Raw genomic sequence first — 24630 nt, 5'->3', positions numbered from 1 at the left:
TGAAATTATAGAGAAAAACAAACAATAATAAAAATACTGATAATTACCACATATTAAAATATGAACAAAAAAGAAAAACTCGTAACTGATTTTGGTCTATTTTATTTCGATTGTAATTAAGGAAGAGGTAGGTTGTTAAGGTGCTTTATGTATGGAATTAATGAATAAGATTTTTGTAAAAAAAAATTAAAAAATCGATAAAATATCCATTTTTTATTTTTTTAAATTTTATTTTTTTCATATTTTAGTTCTTCCAATCATGATGATTTAACTCAGAAAGAGATTATGGTAATAGCCCTGAACCTTGTTATACCGTTCTTTTTTATTTTCCCAAACTTTTCTACTAAAAGTGACTGTCAATTTGCAAGAAAGTATGCTTCGAATTTTGAGTTTTATATAAAAATGTATTTTAGAGTTGATATAAAATTTTACTTTTAAGAAAAAACCAACAAATTTGGCTTCTGCTTCAAAATTTCAAGTTAAAAAAATATTGAAAACAGATTGAAAATCAACACAATTCAAATGCTAAACTCTTCAATGAAGCTGTCTTCATCATTTGACACTAGTGGTAGATTGGTTCATAATCAAAATTCTGTAATAACACCAATGGTGACAGTTAAACATCAAGATTCAATGATCATACCACCTAAAACTCTTTCGAGCATGTATAGAGCAAAAGTTATAGACGCTTATAGGAACCGTCGAATTTTTACTATTTTTGGGAATTATAATACGATAAGGCGATCACTGCTTAAAAGAGGATGGTTGGAGAAATTGGCCCCAGGACGCCATAACAAGTTGCAAGGTCTATCAGAAGAAGTGCTTCTACAGCATGCCAGGAGAGGAAACGACTATGAAGCAGTGGCCATTAGCAAAATAATAAACCATCTCCCTGCATTTTTTGTATGGCAGCCAAAGGCTCAGCGCGACTTATACATGGATGTTCATCCATATCGGAATCGCATACGGAGGACTCACGCCATGGATTTTTCTACAAAAGTCGGTCTTATAGGATGTGCTGAACAACAGCACTGGTTCCATCAAGATGGTGTTGCAGGAATGTTATATCCTCGCTTTTTTCGCTTGGGAGCCAATCAAGAAGAACAGATGGCCTTTACAGATGAATTCCGCATTACTCAATGTGCTAGCTTATTACGATACCTATTAAGGCACCTTGAGAATCATAAAGACATAATCGATTATGAAAAGGGTACTATTTGCCCAACAATTGTGCATTTTGCTTTGGCTCGAGTTAAAAGACAATTAGACGATTGGGATAATATTGGATTGTTAGATATAGAACAATCTCAAGTCCCCGAAGAAGAGTGGAACAGTTTTTTGGACGATTCTAGTAAAGTTATTAATGGTAAACAGAAAATAAAATGTACATATCGAGAGTTGACGGAATTTATTAAGACATCAACAAATCTATTAACAAGAATGGAAGAAAAACATCCGGACCGTAAATGGGATGGATATAAAAATTTATGGATTCTAAAACCTGGGTATCAGAGTCGAGGTTTGGGTATTGTAATACGTAATAGTTTAAATGAAATACTAAGTTGGTGCACCAACCATACTAATCGTCGTTACATAGTACAGAAATATATAGGTGAGTAACAATCTTTAAACTAATATCAGTTTTAAAGAACATATTTTTCTTCTAGAACAACCACTTTTGATATATCGTACCAAGTTTGATATTCGCCAATATATGTTGGTATTCATAAGAGAATCAACAGTGCAAATTTGGTTATATACAGATTGTTATTTGCGCTTTAGTTCCCAGGAGTACAGCATTGATGATTTGCGGGAGTGTATACATTTGACCAATAATTCAGTACAGAAAAAATATAAGAATAAAAGCAACCGTGATCCCAAATTACCTAAGCAAAATATGTGGTCATTGGAGCAATTTAAAGCCTATTTAAAAACCCAAAATGTGCCAGAAGACACTTGGAACAAACGTGTTTATTCTGGTTTTCGCGAAAATCTAATTGCTGTTGTGTTGGCTAGTTTGGATGAGACAAATTTAAATGAAAATTCTTTTGAACTGTATGGTTGTGATTTTATGCTAGATGAACAATATAATCCAATTCTGATTGAGATCAATTCCACTCCCGATTTATCTCCGTCAACAGATGTGACTGCCCGAATTTGTCCAATGGTTATGCAGGATTGTGTAAAAGTCATAGTTGACTTGCCACTCAATAGTCGAGCATCAACGGGACTTTTTGAAATGGTCTATGAGGTTAATTACAAATTTAAACAACAATTCAATAACACGGAGGGCTTAAATGTTAGCGGCAAATCAGTTGAGTTGACAAAACGCCCGTGTATACCAACGAAACCAAAATTAAGCAAAAAACCTAAAATGGAAAACAAAACTCAAAGCAAAACGGTAACTGAAATAAAGGTAAGATACAGCTCTTTATTATGCCATTAAAAGCTTGGATCAGACTTTTAAACTTATTTTGAAATAGAGCCCAAAGATATCTGCTGTCCTATCCAAAAAGTCTAAAGCAAGTATGTCAAATATGGTGTCGAAAAGCCTAAAGGCGGCAGCAAAAGAAGCTTTAGCTTTGCGTTATACAATGCCCAAATGAAACCCTCATAATGATAAACCACAATTAAATAAAATTTATTTACAGCATTTCTTTATTTAAAATTGAATAAATATAACTTGTAACCACTTTGTAAGCTAAATCAAAAAAAGTGTTTAACGCTTTGTAATGGTATTGTAGCTCTAAACTTTCGTCATCGGGCTGATTTGTCTTTTACTATTAATATTATTATTCCAGTTGGATATACTTTTTCCAATAGCATGTATAGTGGTGGCACTGTTTTCGATTTTGTCATTCGGTTGTGGCTTTGATCCTAAACTTAAATGCGATTTTGTATTGGTCAAATTTTTCTTGGCTGGTATCATAGGACTAAGGCTTTTAGAGCTAGGCAAAGCTTTTTTAAGGGGACTACATAATTCTCTTATATTATCCGCAGATTTACTTATAGTTAACACTGGGGTATCTAAAAGATTTGGTTTCTTAATACTTCTTACGTTACGAGATGAGTGTAAAGCTTTTTGCTGATTATACGAGGCCACAAAAAATTTAGATTTTTGAGCGTCTTTACAATCGACAACACAATTAGTCGAAAATCTAGGTCCACAGCTACGATGACGTTTTAGTGTCGAGTACATAGATGAACGGAGAGAAGAGTTGGGACTAGATATCTTGCGCGCTTTGCAACGACCGACGAGGTTGGTAAATGATTTTCTGCGTTTATCTGAGGCTATCAGTTGCGTCGTCAACAGTGGCTTGCTTTCATTCATACTCATTAATGAAGAAACGCTTTTAGTTCGAGGACTATTTAAAGCCACTTCTACCATACATTTTTCTATATAATCGGTGGCATTAAAGGCGGGCATAGGTTTATGTACTTGCGAAACATTTGCCACAGTTAAAGAAGTCCGTTGTTTGTATAACTGGCTTGTTTGTAGGGATCTTTCTCTGCGTTGAAATGTTTGATAGGAATGATGTGCATTTGAACGATTCGAAATTTGTTTGCCTTTGATTATTAGGTTAAGACCCATATAGGCTGGGGTAGGTGGGATATTTTGGCGATAAATCAATTCAAAATTTCCTACATCGGCCTTGGGATCGTTACGACGATCTATCATTACTGGAAAATAAAAGAAATGATTGCAAATATTTATATTGAACTGTACTTTTTGGAGGACTTGTTTACCTTTTATTACATCCTCCAGACATTGAGGGCACATCCTAGCCGTAACACTTGTCGAGGCAGCTAAATCGGGATTGGAATTTATTTCTATTAGCCAAGGATAGAAATTTTCACATATCATAAAATCGGCTCCAAATAATTCAAATGTATTGGGCGTCCTTTCCATGTGTTCTTGAGAAACTAAAACTGCAGCCACTATAGCTTTTCGCATACCAGGATAGATGCGCTCTAACCAATATTCTTGTTTACCAATTTGTCGCAAATACGCCTGAAAAGAGTACGAGTCCCACATATTTTCATTTGGCAAACGTTTGTCTCGTTTTCCATTATTAGTATATTTCTTTTGTATGGCATGATTTGTTAAATGCACCGACTCGTGATGATTCGTTAAGGTGTATTCCTGTGAGCTAAAACGTAAATAACACTCTTTATACATCCAGATCATGAGAGGATGTATGCTGGAGATTAAAAACCATTGGCGTATATCAAATTTTGTTTGATGGATTATTAAAGGACGTTCTGTAAAAAAATACAATAAATATGCTAAATCTATATACATATGTATATACTAGATTTACTTAGTATTAAAAAGGAAAATTAAAATAAAATGCAATTTGTCAGGTTTTCCCATGGGGAACCCAACTATTGTTTATAACACATACAAAATACATATGTCGATATGAAATTTTAATAACAATCTCGCGATTTGTGAATTGAGCGAATGTTAAGTTAACATTCGAAGAGCAAATTTTAAAATTAGCGTGAGTTATGACAATTTTTTGTTGCCACTTGTTGCTGATGTAAGTCGAATAACGTTTGCATGTTTTTATGTTGTTAGGATAATATTTGTTATTGTTTTTTTGTAGATGATTTGCTTTCAAGTTCTTTTTGCCTCTGACAGTAAGAAAAGTAGGTCTATCGTTCAATGGACTATTTTTGTAATATGTTTTTCAACGTAGGTATGTATTTGTGTCGAAATCAGGTAAAAAACACGTCTTTATAGTAATCTATTAAAACATATGTACTACATAAGTAATTTCGTTTATTGTGTAATCGCAAACATATAAATTTACAATGTAACATGTTAAAAACATGAAATTTTCAGTAAAGTATTTTTAATATTCCTATTACTTACCCATATATTTTTGCACTACAAAACGACTTTTCGTCGCTATAGAGGGATTAACAATATTCACAATTTTCTTCAGATTATTACTCAAATGTATACCACGTCCCCGACATTTATTAGCTGGCTTTACAATCCAAAGATTTTCATAGCCATCTATGGAATATTGAGGCCAGTAGTATTTTATATTATCCAGCAGCTGAACACCTCTTGTTATAACACTTTCCACTAATTTTTGAGGATCTGCCATAATTTTAAAACCCTCATGTGTCATTTGATAATGCTGATGGAGAAAAGCATCCCAGTCATGTTCCCAAATGCGTGCTGGATCCTCTACATCAATATCGTTGTGCTGACAATTATCCATAAACTCTAGACAACGTTTATATGCAAAATCAATAGAACTGTAAGGAATTTTGCCAGTTGCAGAAAACACAATATCAAAACCTCCCTCATGATATTTGTCTACCAACCAGCGTATAAAGGCTATACAGGCAGTTAGTTTAAAATGATCTATAAACTCGCCTAGTTCTTCGGGAGACCATACATTAAAACAGCGTGGGAATTTTATATCAGCCACACCTTCCTCATAAAAGGCGGAAATATCACGCAGGAAAGCATTTAAATTTTCCTTGTTGGTAAAAGGAGCTCTATTGAATTTATTAATTAGCATATTGCTATTCTTAGATTGCTCCACATAATCAGCCTTTTCCTTATGCGGAGTCCAGAGCAAATCACACAATACATTTTCTATATAACGAGACATTATATTTCTCTCAACCTTGGCTATAAATTGTCTTTGTGTTTCGCCCATTCGACGTTTGGGCAAGACTTGTGATAAATCACAGATATTGATCTGATTAGTAGGCAATGAGCCTGACTTGCGATGCATTTCTAGTTTTTCAACCCAACCGCGAGATTTTAAAGCATGACGTACAGAATTGTAGTTGCCACGTATGGTAAAAATTTTATTTTGTTTTACCGCCTCTTGGGCATGTTTACGCAAGGTATTTATTTGTTCATTATTTAAAATAGTATAGACACATTTGACCTTTTTAAAGGGCCCCATTACCGATAGCTGTTTATCGATAATAACACTGCCTTGGGAGGCGAGAGAACAAGTATTGACTTCATTGGGATTGGAGACAAATTGTACTGGTTTTTCTTTAGTGCTAACTACAGATTTTTTCGTCAACTTTTTCAGAGCATCAGTTACTAAAATTTCAGAACTTTTTTGAGTCACTATAAAAGGTTTACGTTTTGCCACTTTAGAGCATTTTTCCACTATATTATCGGTAGAGTTTTTAAGATTTTTTAAAATTTTCAATTTATCTATTTTAGCATTTTCTGGATTTTCATTAGAACCCTTTTCAGTTGTGTGCTCATTTTTTAAATTAGTTTTTGTTGTTGTTGCCGCTATTTGATCATGTATTGATGTCAATTCACTTTTATTGTTTTCAGTTTGAGGGACTGCCTCAACAATATTTGTAATGGTTGTTTCTGTTGTTATTTTTGCTAATTCTATAGGCGTTTCATTGATTTTCTTTAATTTCTTTAACATATTAAAATATTTAGTTGAAGTTTGTTTTACTTGCTTTTTGTATCCTTTAAAATTTCCGCTAACCGTTATAGAACACGTAACTTGTAACGAACTGGCAAACGTTTTACTGATAACTAATTCAATAAAATTCAGTAAATATTTCGTGTTACTTTCCATTTTGCTTCTTTTTTTATATTATAATTTAGGCTTTAGATATAAGTACATGTATGTATGTACATTGACAAGAGTTACATACACACTTATGTACATATGTATATGAAAGTATTTATGCGCAAAAAATTAACTCTTTAATCCTTGTGTTCTGGTGTTCCTGCTGTTAATAAATCTACAATAATTTATTGCTATTTCTGAGATAAATTTATAACTTGATAGAAAAATTGTTTTAGTATCTAAATGAGTGTTAGAAAAACAATGAGAAAATGTTAATTAATTCCAAAGGCAACTCTCTGCCTTCAATTGCTGTTCATTCTAAACAGATCTATTTATCGAGCTATTATATTTTCATATTATTTTTGATTTTAGCTTACATTATTTAAAGGGTTAATTTGACAGTCAATTGTTGTAAACATAAAATCAAGCTGAAATGGAAACTATCAAGGTTTATGTAGAAAGAAGAACTATTGTAATACCTCATTTAATTGTATTCGTCATTGATGTATAAGCATGCTTTCGTTAGAGTGTCCCTAGGCATAATAAAGTGTAATAAAGAAATTAATTGAAGTTTATCAAATGCTTATTAATTAAACAGATCAGTGTTATCTGAATTTAATTTAGATAATAATTAGTAAACTTGTTTTTTGTAGTGTAGTGTTAGTTCGACAACATGTGGTTTAAGGCGTTTAAAATTCTTTCAGTTTGGTTCACCCTAATGTAATTTGGGCGGGTAATATATTAAACATTGAAGAATGTATAGTTTGATTATCATCATGTTAGTAATAAATAAAGAAAATCAACTTATTTTTTGTATTTTCTTTAATATTACACGCGAAATCTACTTTCACCAAAATTGTTGCATAAAATAAACTCTTTTTTCTAAATTTATTTTCAAACTTTCATTAAAATTGCTTTTTTTTTGAAAAGAAAGTATTTTTTAAAAAAAAATTGTATTAATTAACAATTTTATATATAAATTATTATTACTTATAGATTTAAAGGGCGATTTAGCTATATCCGTCCTTCTGTTCTATAATAGTAATTAAAAATATTTTTAATAAAAAAATGTTTAATTAAAAATATTTTTTTTAGAAAAGTTTTTTTTTTTTAATTATGACTGAAAATTTTGTACAAAAATTAAAATTGTTTACTAAAAACATTTTAAATTTTACATATTTATTAAAAAGTTATTACATTTAACATTTTGTGTTTTACTTGATCTACTTTCATAAACTATTTGCAAAAGTTTTTCCTCTTTTTTGTTATTGCATAAATATAAACTTTTTAATGAATTCACCTTTAAAGTTTTTCACTTAAAAAGAAACTGAAAAACAAATAAACCTTGAAAAGACGAAGAAAAAAGGAATACATATAGTTTATTAAAGGACCATGGTACGTATGAGTTATGAACAGTTAAATTTATAAATAAAAATAACTTATACGCAACATATGATAACATTTATATAAACATGACATGTATGGATTTTGCACGATTTGTGTGTAAAAACAACAACAATAAATGAAAAAGGAAGAGTAAAAAAAGTTGTTGGGAGAAATATAATGGTACTATCTATCTCTGATAATGTTAAGAAGAAAATGTTGTGTTTAAGACATATTCGCTTAATATTTAAAGTCATTAAAAAAAAAACAAACTAATAATAGAAATAAATGTTTTAAAAGCAAAATGTGTAAATTTGAATAAGTGTGAAAAAAATTTGTTTACAACAGAGAGAAAAAATAATAGAAAAACACCGGTACTAGAAAACAACTCTCTGTTAAAAGAGAGACAGAATCTATTGAGTTTTATACTAACAATTTAAAGTGTGTATAGGCGAAATATAAAAAAGAAATCAACAATTCGCTTAAGGTTATTTGCTTTTTCATGGAATTGAGTATATAAAATGACTTCGCTGGGAAAATTTGAAAACATTTCATATGCTTAACTGCTGGTGTTAACATTAACGGAAAAAATTAAATCAAAGAAAAACATTTTAAATGCTAAAATAAAAATTACGTTTTATTTTTTTGAAAATTAAAAAAAATAAAAAAATTATAAATATTTGTGAAATTTTAATTTCATAAACAAAAAACGAAACACAAAATTTAAAAAAACAAACTATCATAACAGTATTTATGACTTTATTAAAGAAAAAGCTTTTAAAAAGGTGTTATAAAAACTAAATAAAAAAATAAATACAAAAATCTGCTAAAACTGTGCCAAATTATTTTTGTTATAAAAAAATTTTAAAGTTAATTGTGTTAAAGACTTATAGCCGATTAAGAAAAACGAAACTGTAACTGTTGATTGTGGAGGAGAGAACGCATATTTTTCCAGCTGCCGGAATTGAAACTTAGAAATATTGGAGCAAATATCATCAGCACTGTTTAATTTCACAAAATGGGAACTATTGGTAAGTAAAACAAATGATTACTTATTTAAGTCTTCAATAGTCTTTAAGTTATAGAAAACACAAAAAACACGATTCCATAGGCCGAATTAATTTATTTGTTTGAAATTTTTTCAAATTTGAAGTTGTGATGTTTTTAAATGTGATTTCGTAAAATTTTTAGAAAATTTGAATTTATGTTAAAAAATTTTGCAAGATTTTGAAATAATCTTAAAATCACAAGGATTCATTAAAATTATTACTTTTTACAATTTCAAAGTTAAAAATGTTGAAAATAACATTCAAAATTGATTAAATTTAAAAATTTTGATTTTAACTTAAAAACTTGGCAAAAAACTTTTATTAAACTTTTTTAAATTAATTAATGATTTATTTACTTTACAAATTCTTAACATCTTTCAAATTCCTGAAATACAAAATTTTTATTTAATGAATTTTTAATTTTTATAGTTTTTTTATTTAAATTTTATATATAATTTTTAATTTTTAAGTTATTAAAACTTTAACATAATTAATTTTGATTTTCCGTTCTAAAACTTTTTTCAATAATTTTCATAATTTATTCATGATTCTCTAATAAAAATAAACCAATCCATCATTTTCAGTTTATTACATTTTCATAACCAACAAAAGCTATTTATAGTACAAATATTTAAATGCTACCTTTCTCATTTCCCTTAACAAAATGTTTGTATATGCCCTTAATCACTTTGGTAATTTTATAAGCAATCAAACTGAAATATTTATGAAATTGTGTGACATGACAAATCTTTACTTAATACTAAATTCTGCTAAATTTAAATGTCTAAAGTTTCTTGGTTGTTGCTGTTGTTGTTCATTTTAGTATTGCTTTTGACGTCATTGCCATGGGTCGTCTACCTTTTTCATACAAACTGTTAAAAGTTGATATTGGTATTGTTGCTGTTTAGCTAATAATAAAAGAGTAAATATGTATGTATGTGTAAATGTGTTTATGAAAATCCTGTAACTATGACGTCAATGCATTACGATTTTCTAGAAATGAGCAAAATAAGAAATAACTTTTTTTACTCAGCAGCCAGAAAAACGGAGCATTGTTCTTTTTGTTTACTATTTTTTCAATTTGCTATTTTTATGTCCTGTATAAGTATTACCAATACTTGAGCAGTTTATATCTAACAGTTTCCTAAACATTTTCATTTTTTAGGTTTTTGTTTTCTTTCGTAATGTTGTTGTACTTTTTTATATAAAATATAACATTGAGGTTTATTTAGCATAACAATTAAGGTTTGAGGTTTTCTAAGTAGAAAGTCTGTGTACTTTTTATTGTTGTTGCTAATGTTAGGTTTTATAAAGAGGATTTTATTCCTGTTTAATGAGGGTGTGTGTCTTTTTGTATTAAAAATAGAATTTGATTACATTTATTTTCCATAATACTTAAGTATATACAATGATAAATGCCTAAAAGTAAAATTGAAAAAGAAAATGATAATGATTTCTAGGAAAATTAGTGTAAAGACATGGAAAATTTTCTTTTTCATTTTCTTGCTAAAACCCTTAAGTAGGATTAGCTAAAAATAATAAAAGTAATTTTTTCTATTATTTTTATAAATAAAACGTTAATTTAAATAATGTGAGAGTTAGTAAGTTTAAATTGTAAAAAAATGGTTTACCAGTAAACAACTAAACGTATACTTAATATTTATTACCAACATTTAACTAAAATAAATCATACGCCACAAAAACTATAAATAAAACATATAAAAATAAATTTTAATAAAATTTGCAAAATATTAAAGATTCTTTAATGTTATTTAATATTTTATCAAATATGTATAATAATTGTTATACTTACAGTGCATTTTTATTACATTCGAAATTCTCTATAAAAAGAAAACATTTAAAAAAACATACAGAAGTAATATTACAGAAAATAATATATATTTTCCTAACAAAAACAAAACTTTATGACTTGTTTCGAATTTCATTTAACGATAAAATAATTTGTTACGATAAAACCTAATGCCAACAACAGAAAAAATGTTGTATTGTAAAAAATTAAAATTTTTTGGCTTGTTATTATACAACAATAAAAATTTCTATTAAAGTGAACAAATAAATGTTGCAAAAATAAATCGTTACAAATTTAAACTGTTTGTAAAATTTCTTTTTAATGTTTTTACATATTTCTGCAATTAAATTTTTTTATTTGCCTGTAAACGTAAATGAACATTGAAACTATTAATGGTTTTTTTTTTATATTTTATGGAAATCATACAAACTGCGCTTTTAATATCTTGCTGATTTTTGTGCTAAATTGAAATAATGTTTTTTTTTGTATAACTTTTCTAATATCATATGTTTAAAAAGCTTCATTTGAAATGATTTGGCAAGATATTGAAAATGAACGAATGAAAAAATTATTGAATTTTTAGTTTTAGTTTGTTTATTACACATTATTATTTTGATTTTTTTCTTAACATCAGCAAAACATTTAGCAACGTGATGTGAATACATTGAGAGAAAAATGGAAGATTTTTTCAGTTTTTGTTTTACTTTTACTTCTAGTTCTGTTCTAGTTCTTTTCTAGTTCTGTTCTAGTTCTGTTCTAGTTCTGTTCTAGTTCTGTTCTAGTTCTGTTCTAGTTCTGTTCTAGTTCTGTTCTAGTTCTGTTCTAGTTCTGTTCTAGTTCTGTTCTAGTTCTGTTCTAGTTCTGTTCTAGTTCTGTTCTAGTTCTGTTCTAGTTCTGTTCTAGTTCTGTTCTAGTTCTGTTCTAGTTCTGTTCTAGTTCTGTTTTAGTTTTGTTCTAGTCCTTTTTTGGACCCAAAGTTTACATTATTTTTGTAAGTGTATCATCTACACTGATTTGTTTATTGTTTGTTTAAACTAATTACTGTCTCATTTCGATGTTTATTTTTACTTTGGGACATTTCTTGCCCAGAAATATAAAAACCAAAAAACAAACAACTACTCAAAATATTTAGATTTATTTTAGCGGAGAAATGTGTTCATATGTACATTATTTAGTCCGAAAAAATATTTAATAAATGGAAAAATAAAATTCTGTAATATAAAAATATGACAAAAAATATGATGGGTCAACAAGGCCTTCTTGTTAAATTAAATAACTCTATAGAATCTTGTTGATGTCAACGTTTTTGTGGTTGATTTTCTTATTATTGTTGATGCTAATGTTGGTGATTTTGTTGTTGCGGTTGTTGTTGGTGATATTGTCTGGTCTGACGTACAACTTGCCATTGACACACAATAAAAAAAGAAAAATTATAATATAAAAACAAAAAAAAGCAAACAGACAGACTTAAAATAAAGTGTGTAAAAAGAAAAATGAGAAAACAAATTATCACACTTATAATACCATAAATACAAATCAAAGCAACAACTACAACAATATTTTCGAAAAAAAGCAATAAAATGTAATAATGATCATTGAGAGTCCAAAAACACCAGCAATGAAATAAATACAAGAAAACAATAATTGAAAAAAGAGCAAATTTAATTACTAAAATAATGTTTTTAAACACCCTCAACAACTGGGGAGGTCATATAGAAAAATTATTAAACATTAAACGAGAAAAAAAACCAAAGAAAAACACAAAGCAAGAATTTATTAATAAATGTTTATAGAATTGTACTATTTAATGAGGTGCACAGACAGAAAAAAAAAACAAATAATAATAATAAAAAAATAAATGTCATGGCACTTTTTATTTCTTTTTTTATATATATTTTGTTTAAATATAAATTTTATATAAAAATTTTTGAAAATCCACCTGATGCAGATTTTTATAAATTAATATTTTTTCGCTCTGTTCTATATGGTGTTCAAAACTGTACTTTTATGTACGTATATATGTGAGGGAGTGAGTAAATGTGTCAGTGTATATTTGTCATTTTATGTTATTTTGTTATTATATTGTGTTTGTTTACAAATGCATTTAAAAATAAGCAGAAATACTACGTTTTCTCTTTATTTTCTTCCACACATAAACAAAATTGATTATTATTTTTTTTAAATAATTTTTTTATTAAATACGTGGGCTGTTGTTATAAAAAAAATCAACAACAAAAAAAGGAGACAAATACAATTTTTTATAAATTTTTAAATTTATTACTTATTTTATTTAAATTTGTTTTTTATACAGACAAAATACGAGCATATAGTATAATTATATGGATGAAATTTTCTGTTGTTTTTGTCTCCATAATTCTACGACAAAATCTTATGAATTGTTAAAAAAACTCATATGATTGTTATTATTGTTTGTTTTTTTTTCTTTTTTTATAAGACTGTCTATGGTTTTTATTATTATCACTTTCTTTTTTGAACAATTTTCTTAAAACGATATAGATAGGTGAGCTAATTAATGGTTGCTTAAAACGACTTTACTTGTACCCTATACTTCATTTGTGAGGCTTCATTGTGCACAAACATTTAGAAAAGCGAAATATAAATATATTTCGCTTTTCTAAATGTGAATACCAAGGGGAAGCACTAGAATTTAAAAAATCCTATATCTACTTTAAGACCCATTCGAATGTTTCGCCCCAAATGTTGATAAACAAAATATTCAATGAATAAACTTCAACTTATTATCTTATATTTTATTTAATTATTAATACTAGTACTAATATCTTCAAATGTTTCGCAACAAATGTTTACAAACATTGAGTAAATAAACATTATTTAACAACTTCTATTTCGGTACTTTTTTGTTCAATATTTCGCAACAAATGTTGATAAACATAATTAAATTTCAATAGGTACAAATCCAATAATCACTCAAGCTAAAAACTTCAATTCATTATATTTTATTTATAAATATATACTTCAAATGCGTAATAATTAATTTTTATTCAACAAAAATTTCTTTTAATGTTTCGCAACAAATGTTTATAAACATATTTATACTAAGTTTTATAATAAAACGGATAAACAAAATTCACTTTATAAACTTCTATTTTAATTAAAAAGATACACTTCTAATGTCTAATATTAAGTTCTTATTCAGCAACAAATTTTCCCAATGTTTTGCAACAAATGTTGTTAAACCTAAAATTCTTGTAACATTCTTTAAACAAAACCTAAAATGAAAATCTAAACTACAATTTCTTTTTTGGATTTTGTACCTTGATTAATATTTATTTTTGTTTTTATTTATGTACTTATTAAATACGCAGTATTTCGATGATAAAAAAATAAAAAAAAAAAATCAATTTAGATTTTTTTTCATAAAAAATGGTATAATAAAATGAATTGAAGGTTGTTTTTATTTATAGAAAATTATATAAACAAAATTTTCGATGAAAAAAGACAGGACAAACAATAGAGCCTTTATTAAATGAAATGCAAATGCGACAAAATTGAAAAAAACAGACACCCCAAAAAGAAATCAAATTATTGGGATATAAATAAAATAAACGTACAAAATTACTAAGAAAAATTAAAGTAATTTGTATACAGAATGACATATGTACATATTCCCTAGTAGGTGTGTTTAAAAGACAAAAAAAAATTAAGCTAACACGCAATAAAACGTCATTAGAATTCACTTGAAATTCAATGTTATAATAATTTATAAATTTATCGTAATAAAGGACCCCTATGGATTATCTTAAAAAAAGTATCAATACAATTTTCTCCTATTGACTCATTCATAGGTTGGTATAACTATAATTGTATATAAACAAAATTGTTCATTGATTTAATGTAAATATTTATTAAATTTATTTGTATTTAACGTATTTCCTTTCTATTGAACGTAAATGAAAACAAACAAGTTGTTATTGTTCATTTGTGGGCTTGATGTCTATTTCGTTGGATGCGATTGTTGAAATGAATCACTTTAGTTATAGATTGTTTCTCAGAAACATACAACACAACAGCAACAATATTTGTTTTTGTTTTTTTCTTTCTCCAGGCTAGAAAACAATAAATGTTTTGTTTTGCAATATTAAAATGTTAATTTTAATTTAATACAATCATCTTAGTAACGGTGGGTGGGTGTTTGTGTGATTTACGTTAATTTTTAAAATAAAAACAAAATCAAAAATCAATTTCACACGATAATCAATTAAAAAAATATGTTAATATTTCAAAATAAAAGTTTCTATCTTTTCAACAGTTTTTTTTTCATTTTTGTTTATTTTATATTAAAACAAAACATTTTCATGAGCGCGCACGCAAATTATTTTGGCAAAAAAAAACTAAAAAAAAATTATATATTAAACGTTTAATTTTTAAATTAAAAGGTTTTTTTGGTATTAAAATACTTGTGTATTTCAGCTACATTTTATTCAATATACAATTTTTATTATTATATGATTCATTCATTATGTTTATTTTCTATTACTATTCTTTTTTTTTGCATACCTTTCAGTTGTTTGGTTTTATTATTTATTAATTTGTGCATTTCAACAAATATTTTTTTGTTGTTCTTTTGCTGTTAATATTAATAACTTGGCTATAATGAGGTGTTAATATATTGGTTATGAAAAATTTGTTTTCAATAGTTTGATGAACAAGTATTTAATTGAATATTATTAAAATCTTAAGAAATCTCTAGATAGTAACAAAAAGAGATTGAATAGAATTCTTAAAATATTCACACATGAGTTTTTGAGTCTAAAAATATCTTCATTATGGGTTAAAACGTAACAACATACTACATACAAACTTAAAGCTATGGATATAAAAAAATATCTTGCACTTAGCTTGACAGCAAGAGGTTCGTGCTCATGAGAGTGTATAAATTACCATAAATTACACTTCAATATTAATCATATACACCTAGAGAAAAGGTAGTATGAAAAATCGTATTGGTTTCTATTCTAGACTATATAATCTTACGGGTGTATTAAATACAGTCTTAAGTGTGTAGTTTAATTTGATACCATAATTTTTCTCTCCAAGAACATATTCACGTACATATACTACACTCATTATAAGGCAAACCAATCATTCCCATATACATATGTAAATGTAAAGCAAAGGACTCAATAAGTATTTGAAGTTAAATCCCAACAAACTTAGAAAACACGAGTCCACCCACAATATACATTAAATTAAGATTTAAAAAAAAAAAAAAAAAAAAAATGCACTTTATACCTCGTGTTACAAATGAGTTCATTTATTTTAAACTGCAAACTGACGTTGATTTAAAAACAAACATGATTGTTTACAAACACGACTATTTTCGTAGCAGGATTTCCATCAATTTTCAATTGTTAAATAAACACCTACTAACCGAGTAAACACAGATTTGATTACTGTTTAACTTTGTATCCCCCTTCCCTCCTCCTCTCTCTCTCTTTGTTTTACACTCAAAACACACAATGATTTATTGAACTGACGACCTTGATTTCATCATAATAATTTGAAAAGTGTTGACAGTTTATCTGGTAGGGCGTCTTCTGGAAAATTCCCACAAACCAACCCTGACCAACAAAACAAAAAAATATTTAAAAATGAATTTACAAAAAAAAGCATTTAAAAAAAGTAACAAAAATAAGTACTAAACCCGCTTCGTAACTAAATGTACATTTTATGTGTATGTTCATATCAATCTATAAACAACAATAAAAATTAAATTACTTATTTAACAACAAATATATATGTTTAATTGAATTTATCGTAAAAAAGAGGAAATATTGAATTGAAAATAATTTTTAGTTTTATGAGCAAAAAACCAACTAAAAACTGATCATTTTATTTAATCATAGATATCCAAATGGTTTTGATTATTTAAAAAAAATTAGAAAACAAAAATTATAGCATTTTGAACGATAATACCCATCAGTTCTGTATAATGTCTTCAAACTAGTGCTAGTTCTTATATGAAATCAATCAATTTTTATACTTTTAGCTGATCTTAAGTTAATATTTTTAGTAAATAAAAAGAATCGATCAAAACTTTTGGCAAATTTTATCTCAAAACCACGATCTAGAAATCGATCCTTCAATTCTTTTGAAGGTTTTGGAAGTTAGCTTAATGGTTTAGTTGATAGTATTGGAGAAACTTACTTTGGTTTTAAAACTGTGTAGAGTTTTTTTGACGATCACTCAAATAATTCACGATCAATCTGGTTTTTATTGCATTTAGTTCTTTGTTTACAAAATTTACCTAGTTTCAGAACATCTAAACTTTGATCACCTTTTTTAATTAGTTAAAAAATTTCTAGGAATTTTGGAGAAACTTATTTTGGTTTTAAAACTGCGTAGAGTTTTTTGACGATCACTCAACTAATTCACGATCAATCTGGTTTTTATTGCATTTAGTTCTTTGTTTATAAAATTTGCCTAGTTTCAGAACATCTAAACTTTGATCACCTTTTTTAATTAGTTGAAAATTTTCTACGAATTTGGTTTTAAAACAGCGTAAAGTTTTTTTGGCGATCACTCAACTAATTCACGATCAATCTGGTTTTTATTGCATTTAGTTATTTGTTTATAAAATTTGCCTAGTTTCAGAACATCTAAACTTTGATCACCTTTTTTAATAAGTTAAAAATTTTCTAGGAATTGATCTTTCTTCACTCCTATATATGCGTAAAAATGTCTAAATGTTTTCTTTTCATGCGTATGTCTAGCCAACCAACCATAAGATCGATCGTGTTAGAACATGAAACAAGAAAATCCATAAAAAATACACAGTCAGACAGAGGGGGCAGTTTGTGATCAATGTTTTTTTTCATATACTGTTCTGTTGTTTGTATAATTTCCATTGACGTCAGCATTGCCCCCAAAGTCGCTTAAATTAAAAAAAAAATATTTAAAAAAAAGAAAAATTAAAATAAAACAACGTGGCAGCTACATTTACAAAACGTTTATTGCACTGTAACAACAAGAAGAGGGAGGGGACTTACACGGTTAGGGAAGTGAGATTAGTTGATGGAAAGATTTTAGCTAAAGGTGAGTTAGTACAAAAATATTGCCAAATAAAATATATAGAAAATTATTACTTAAACACAAAAACAGAAATAGAGAGAGAGAGAAAAAGTAATATAGAGAGATGAACACAAATTAAGAGCAAATAATTGCTAGTAATGAGGAGTGGGTAAAACGTCTAAGTATTTTAAGAAATCATTAATACAAGAAGTTATATTTATTTTTAGCTAATTGGAAAAGGAAAATAGAATTAGCAATGCGTGTTAAAACCTGTGCCTGTATTTATAAACAAATTTATATTTAAAACAATGTGATTTAATCCAAAAATAAAACAAAAATATTGGCCAGACCCCCCCTTAGTGAATAATAATATAAACTAAATTTAACATTTCTCCTTCACACACACACCTTCACACTAGCATGTCTTTTTGTCTAACTTTAAAAAAACAGATTGAAGAAAGTTTAAATCTTTTTTAATTAAAATATACATAAATGTTTTATTTATGTGTGTGTGTGTGTATATATCTGTCTTTGTAGATCAGTCAGTGTTAAAAAATCATTTGATTTAAAATTTATAGAATTTATTTCCACGAAAATGAAAACTATAATAAATTAGTTGAGTATTAAACAAAAAGTCAAAAAAGAAATGATTTGACTGACATCATGTTTAAACATAAAATTTGCTACAATTTTTTAAAAACAACAACTAACTAACTAATAATAAAACATTTGTCAAAATAAACAATAGATAGAAAGAATAGAAAGCAATAATTTCTTAATGTTCAACATTTCCCAGAACTCTTTCAATAATATATATTTTTTTAATGTGATTTCTGGCCGTAGGAAAGAAATTTTGTGTAAAATTTATATAAACATGATCACAATCACGTTTGTTCGAAAGTTCGACGGTTTGTCGGTCAGTTGCGTGGGTGTTTTCTTTTTTCTTCTTCAAACGCAATTGACGCATTGGTTAGACACTACGGCGTCTTTTATTATTATTTTATTTATTTAGATTCAATTTTTTTCACAACTTTTTATTGTTTTTTTGTTATTGTATTTAACTTTGTATTAGCTTTAAGTGGATCATTACTTTGTTTATTTGTATTGTCAAAGTGTTAATTTTTTCGATTTTTTATAATTTTAATATGTGTGTGTGTTATAAATCATAAAAATACAATAGACAAAAAAAGTAATAAATGCGTTTTTTAATTTTTAATTTTTTTTCAAATTTAATTTTCCTTTTTTCTTTAACAATTTTTTTTTATTATTTAATTTTGAAAACAAAGAGTTTTGTTTTGTGAAAAATTATCATTAAATATGAGCAAACAAAAAAAATATACTAAAGAACATTTAGGTCGAAGATCATTATGTTTTAATAAATCAAAAATACAACAACAAAATCATGATCATTTTTGTTTTTCTCATAAGTTGATTTTAAAAAAAATCATTTTCAATTTTTGTGTCTCCCCAAGGTCTAGTTGGTTTTACGTCGTCTCATGTTGTTGTTATACATTTATATTCTCACCGACATTAACAATTAATCTTATTGTATCGAGTAATTAGTTAGTTTTTGTTAAAAAAAAAAAATGTCACAAACTAATGACACCAGGTTTTTATTTGGAAACAGATCAAACAGTTTCTAATGGCAAGATCATGTTTCGTGGAAATTTTTTAAATTATATTGTTAATTTTTTCCAAAATTCAAATTATTGTTTAAAATAATATTAAATATAGTTAATTTTAGATTAATTAGAACTTAGTTTCTTAAATTCTAATATAAGCATTTTTAATTTTGGTTAAAAAAAGTTTAAAAACTCTGACAAGAATAATAATTCTTATTAAAAATTTCAAAGGTAATATATTTTTAACAAGATCTCAAATTATTCAAACATGATTTCAGGTTAAAGAAATATTTTCTAGAATAAAAAAGTTTATGACACTTTCTTTATTCCGAAAAAAAATATGAATTATAGTTTTTTATGACATGTTCAGAAAAAAACGAACATCATATTTATAAAACACTTTCACCCAAAATTTATGTTTTATTGGAAAATGACACATCAACATCAAAGTTGTGAGCATATACACGGGCATAAATCACCTTTAAATACTAAAAGTATACCGTTCCCCTTACAAACCACCTTTCTCATATGATCACCTTAATATATACTCATATCTAAAATGAACATTAGAAATTAATTTCACTTCATTTTTTTCGCGCTTCTAGTCGATTTTATATAAATGATGATGAACACATTCGATTTTTTTTGGTTTCTTTTGCGGTTAGAGATAATAGAAAACTAAATAAATTAGCTCTAAAAAGACTTGGCAACTAAAAAAGAAAAACAAAACAACAATTAAAGTATTATTAATATTGATATTAATCATGTCATTTATAAAGATTGAAACACACACTTTTTAAATAGAACAAACAAATAATTATTAATTTTCTTAAATTGTTTTTGATCTCTTTTTAGAAAAACGTACATTTTCATTCCGTTTGAGAAGATCGCGTGCCGGTGATGGTGGCAGCACTAACTCGCGTAATAGCAACAATAATAGCAGCACCTGCACGGACAACAACCGTTGCAATTCACCCTTGACACCAACCAGTGCCAGCATGAAACTGGAGGTGCCTACTTCAAAAGCTTCGGTGAGTCGTCGCAGCAGCATTTATAGAAAACCGGACAAGGATGATAGTGGCCTGATACATATCATACGTGACATTGAGTTGCCTTTAATGTCCTTTAACGATCAATATAACATCACCAAGATCTTGGCTGAGGGTTGCTTTGCCAAAATTATGCTAGCTTTGCATAGACCTACCCAGACTGAAGTTGTGCTTAAGGCTGTACATGCTGAGTTAACCACTGTGCAGGAATTTCAAAAGGAATTTCACTTTAATTATGAGTTGTCTCATCATCGTCATATTTTGAGTGCTTATAATGTGGCTTTTCAGACCAAGGACTATTATGTATTTGCTATGGAACATGCCGAATATGGCGATTTGGCCTCTAACTTGGGACCGAATGGTTTGCATGAAAATGCCTGTAAGATGATTACCGAACAGCTGAGCTCGGCTTTAGGTTTTATGCATTCGAAAAATTTGGTTCATCGTGATTTAAAATTGGAAAATGTTTTGGTTTTTAAACCCGACTTTAGTCGTGTTAAGTTGTGTGATTTCGGAGCCACTACCAAGAAAGGAGTTTTAGTTCACAAAGTCAAACATACCTGGACTAGTTTTGTACCGCCCGAAGTTTTGGAAATTGTCAAGAACGAAAGATTCACCTGTTTGCCTTCAAGTGATTCATGGCAATTTGGCATTTTAATGTTTCATATTTTAACTGGCAGTGCCCCCTGGAATGCCGCCGATTGGGTTAAAGATGTCAAGTATTGCAATTTTATGAAATATGAACAACGTAAAACTACCAAAATACCCGATAGTTTTAGAAGATTTTCGGCCCGTTTAATGAGATGCTTCCGTAAATATTTATCTCACGATCCTGAGGATAGATGCAAAGTTACTGAGATTTCCAAATACATGAAAGATAGATGGGTGGAATGTCGCATATCAACCTCCAAATCTGCAACACTCATATCTCCCAGTCCGGATCAAGATTCCTGCATTTATTTAAATCAAAGAGAGGGACGTAATTCAGCCGATGAGAATAAATCCCGTCTTAAACGCATGATGTCCAATTATGGCATCGAAAGTCCCCTTGATCAAAATGCTGTGCGCAAACGTGTTTTGGAATGGCTGGAAACCTGCGATAATAATTTTGATACCGAAATAGAAAGTTTAGTGGTGGTGGATGTAGCGAATTAAGTTAATTTATAGAAAAAAGCTCATTTTATTTGGAAAATGAGTTGGTTAGACAAATGTCAATTCCGACAATAATGTACACAAGTTTTTAAAGTCTTTCTTTTAAAGCCAAATGTATATTTTGAACTTTGAAATTAATCGCCTTCGTTTAAACGAGTTTACTTTTGTTATAGGAACATCTATTTCCTATAAAACAAAGCTTTTTGTGTAAAGCGTTAAAGCATAAGATGTAAACGGTAATCCGAATACAAACTATATTTACATACATATACATAGTAGAGACGAAACAAAATATCAGTATAAATTTTATACGATTTAAGATGTTGCAAAGGACAGTGTTGCTTAAAATATGTTAAAGCTTTCTTTTGGACTGACAAACAGGATTTGTGAGTTGTTGTCAGAGGTTTTATGATGAATAAGGGGGTGGCACTGTTAAATAATTTGTAGTTTTTTACTTAATTTTAATTTAATTATAAATAAACAGAGCTGGTATCTATTATGCTATATATATTTATAAGTAATAATTAGCTCTTTAGATAAAATTACTGAAAAATTACTTCCATTAATTAATTAAAACTAAGTTAAGTTTTAATACACAACCAAAAAAGAAATAAATTATAAAACGATTTAATTATTAAAAGTTTAATAGTATTTATTAAAAAAAATATATTATTGTGTTGTATATATGTATGTATGTTTTACGATAGTTGTATGTATGAGTTATTATTTACCTAAATATTGTTAATACTAATTTATTTAATCTAAATATTTGTATTTTCTAAATACAAAAATACCTATTGCAAAAATAAACATAAAAAAAACAGAAATTATATACAATAATAAATATTGAAATAAGTTTTGTGATTTATTTTCAAAATTGAAAGAAATACAGTGGAACAAAAGTGGAAATGATGTGAAATTAAAAATTTCCTTTGTGATGCATAGCTACACAAATTATAGTTCTGGGAGATTAAACAGTATTCGATTCGAAAGGAAAAGATTTTAAAACACAATGTATTTAACAAATTCGAAAATTTTTTCTTTCGAATCAAGTTACAGAGTAACCCCTTGGATTTAAGTCATCTTACTGCCGGTCCACACTAGGAAACTTTGTTGCGAAACTTTTGATTTTGCGTGAGAAGGAAAATAGAAAGAATATTATTCATCTCTCTCGTGTTTTGTTTTTTTATTCTGATCATTCGTACAACAAATCAATATAGTTTATACGTATCTTCAGAAACAAAAATTTCTATGTGTGGACTTTAAGGAAACTTCAAAATAGAATTAAGAAAAAGTTTCTCAACAAAAGTTTCCTAGTCTTTGATATGTAATTGAGAGAGCATTATTTGACAAATTTGCTTAAGTGTTTAATTTCAAGTTTAGAGAACTTAGAAGTCTAGATGGGTATTTTTTTTTTAAAGTTTTATATATTATACCATCATGTTCGTTTAATCTACATCTAGCTGTAATAACTGAACATTAGTAATTATTTTGGTTCTTTTTATTTTATGGCATCCAACAAGAAGGTGGGATTTATAAAATTTTGTGTAAAATAAACAAAAATAAATAAATAAATAAAAATTTAAAAATACCAACAACATATTAAACACATTTTCAATATTGCTAAAACTAACAAGAAAATAAGAAGAACATTTTTAATAAATAAATAATAAATATATGAAATATTAATTGGAAACATTTGTACCCACATATGTACGTGAAGGTAATTATTTGCTTACCTCACTCACTCTTATTTATTAATTTATTATAAAGCTGACCAGATGATCATAAACTGATGATAAAATTCAAAACAAAATATTGAAACATTTTCATAAAAAATGGCTTTAAATTAATGCATTAAGAAATAGGATACAATATGGTTTGTTTTCAAAAAAATCATCAAAATATTTAATATTAACACATACAAATAGTCTCGACTTTTTTTCATATAACTAAAAATCCCATATTATTTTATATACATATATTTAACACACATATGTATGCACATGTGTTTGTTTTATTATTATTTTTTTTTGGCTAAATGTATTTTCATTAAGCACATAATGACTTTTATTGCTTAAAAAAGTTATTGAAAAAAAAAACTAGAGCAATAAAAATAATGATCCGTTTTTTCTTGTTTCTCCTATTTGAAATAAAAATCTAAATATCTATTTAACGCGTGGCGTACATAAAAAACCTGTGTCTTTTTTAAATAAATAGATAGAAATCCCAAATAATTTCTTAAAAAATATAATAAAAAACCAATACAGGTGTATAAAAGAATATCCATTTGTTTAAGAATGTTTAGAAAATTTAATAGTAATGCGTATGGAAACAATTTTTATAGCCAGACACAATAGCTTTCATTTCACAGCTAATTGAAAGAATTTTAGAAAATTTGTTGTAGCAACAACATATTGTGATTTTTTTTATTTGTGTAAAACATAAATAGTTGTTGATATTTTACATTCTGTTTCTTTTTTAGAAAGTTGGCATATTTTAAATACGACTCTCTTTTGACTTTGGCGTCTAAAAAAAAACTTGAAGCTTATCTTCTTAACAGCCGATTCATCGGCAGGTATCTGTAGAGAGTGACAAAGTAGCTCTATAATTGGTTTACAGCACTTTAGTGGGGAGGGTATATTGGATTTGTGCTGATGTTTGTAACGTATAGTATTAATGGTCTTTTGCCTTTAAGTATGTCAATCGGCACAGAATTCTTTTCTAAATCGGTTCAACATTGACCGTCTGTCTGTCCATGTAAACATTGTATTCTAACTACAGAGCGCAATATTGAAGATAATTGGATGAAATTTAATACACGCATTACTTTCGACTCAAGGAAAACCCTTTTGGTTCATAATTATGCCAAATATACTAAAGGCTTTTTTTTGTCCATACCTGTATTCATTTGTAAGAATCATTTTCATC

General features: G+C 27.5%; 3 protein-coding genes across 8 annotated transcripts; 2 read left to right on the top strand and 1 right to left on the bottom strand.

The window, feature by feature from the left end:
* Positions 1-284: 284 nt before the first annotated feature.
* Positions 285-20486, top strand: LOC111674548 (tubulin glycylase 3B). 6 transcript variants are annotated; one of them, XM_046945273.1, is made up of 4 exons: positions 285-371; positions 440-1612; positions 1668-2416; positions 2484-2732. In XM_046945273.1, the coding sequence occupies exons 2-4, from the start codon at positions 523-525 to the stop codon at positions 2604-2606; spliced, it is 1962 nt and encodes a 653-aa protein (XP_046801229.1). In that variant the 5' UTR covers positions 285-371; positions 440-522; the 3' UTR covers positions 2607-2732. The 6 variants fall into 6 exon arrangements, with proteins under 6 accessions (XP_046801229.1, XP_046801231.1, XP_046801230.1 ...); XM_046945275.1 differs by lacking the exon at positions 2484-2732 and adding an exon at positions 20354-20486 and having other exon boundaries at positions 365-1612; XM_046945274.1 differs by lacking the exon at positions 2484-2732 and adding an exon at positions 8313-8673 and having other exon boundaries at positions 365-1612.
* LOC111674552 (tubulin glycylase 3A) lies at positions 2661-6587 on the bottom strand. Its single transcript, XM_023435186.2, has 3 exons — positions 4880-6587; positions 3748-4263; positions 2661-3681 (listed from the first exon to the last, which is right to left on the bottom strand). Exons 1-3 carry the CDS (start codon positions 6585-6587, stop codon positions 2747-2749), a joined length of 3159 nt encoding a protein of 1052 aa, XP_023290954.2. The 3' UTR covers positions 2661-2746.
* Positions 8717-22672, top strand: LOC111674544 (serine/threonine-protein kinase meng-po). Its single transcript, XM_023435172.2, has 2 exons — positions 8717-8995; positions 20354-22672. Exons 1-2 carry the CDS (start codon positions 8983-8985, stop codon positions 21700-21702), a joined length of 1362 nt encoding a protein of 453 aa, XP_023290940.1. The 5' UTR covers positions 8717-8982; the 3' UTR covers positions 21703-22672.
* The last annotated feature ends 1958 nt before the right edge of the window (positions 22673-24630 follow it).

Source organism: Lucilia cuprina, chromosome 2 (genome assembly GCF_022045245.1).
Source record: "Lucilia cuprina isolate Lc7/37 chromosome 2, ASM2204524v1, whole genome shotgun sequence".
Lineage (NCBI taxonomy): Eukaryota > Metazoa > Arthropoda > Insecta > Diptera > Calliphoridae > Lucilia > Lucilia cuprina.
This window is presented reverse-complemented; position numbering and strand designations above follow the sequence as displayed.

What these genes read in the sequence shown, in the direction of transcription:
- LOC111674548 (XM_046945273.1), top strand. Translation starts at nt 523, where the DNA reads ATGCTAAACTCTTCAATGAAGCTGTCTTCATCATTTGACACTAGTGGT. An exon ending in CATAGTACAGAAATATATAG is followed by an intron (nt 1,613 to 1,667) that starts GTGAGTAACAAT and finishes TTTTTCTTCTAG; the next exon opens with AACAACCACTTTTGATATAT. An exon ending in AAACGGTAACTGAAATAAAG is followed by an intron (nt 2,417 to 2,483) that starts GTAAGATACAGC and finishes ATTTTGAAATAG; the next exon opens with AGCCCAAAGATATCTGCTGT.
- LOC111674552 (XM_023435186.2), bottom strand. Translation starts at nt 6,587, where the DNA reads ATGGAAAGTAACACGAAATATTTACTGAATTTTATTGAATTAGTTATC. An exon ending in TGTAGTGCAAAAATATATGG is followed by an intron (nt 4,264 to 4,879) that starts GTAAGTAATAGG and finishes ATTTTTTTACAG; the next exon opens with AACGTCCTTTAATAATCCAT. An exon ending in TCTGGAGGATGTAATAAAAG is followed by an intron (nt 3,682 to 3,747) that starts GTAAACAAGTCC and finishes TTTATTTTCCAG; the next exon opens with TAATGATAGATCGTCGTAAC.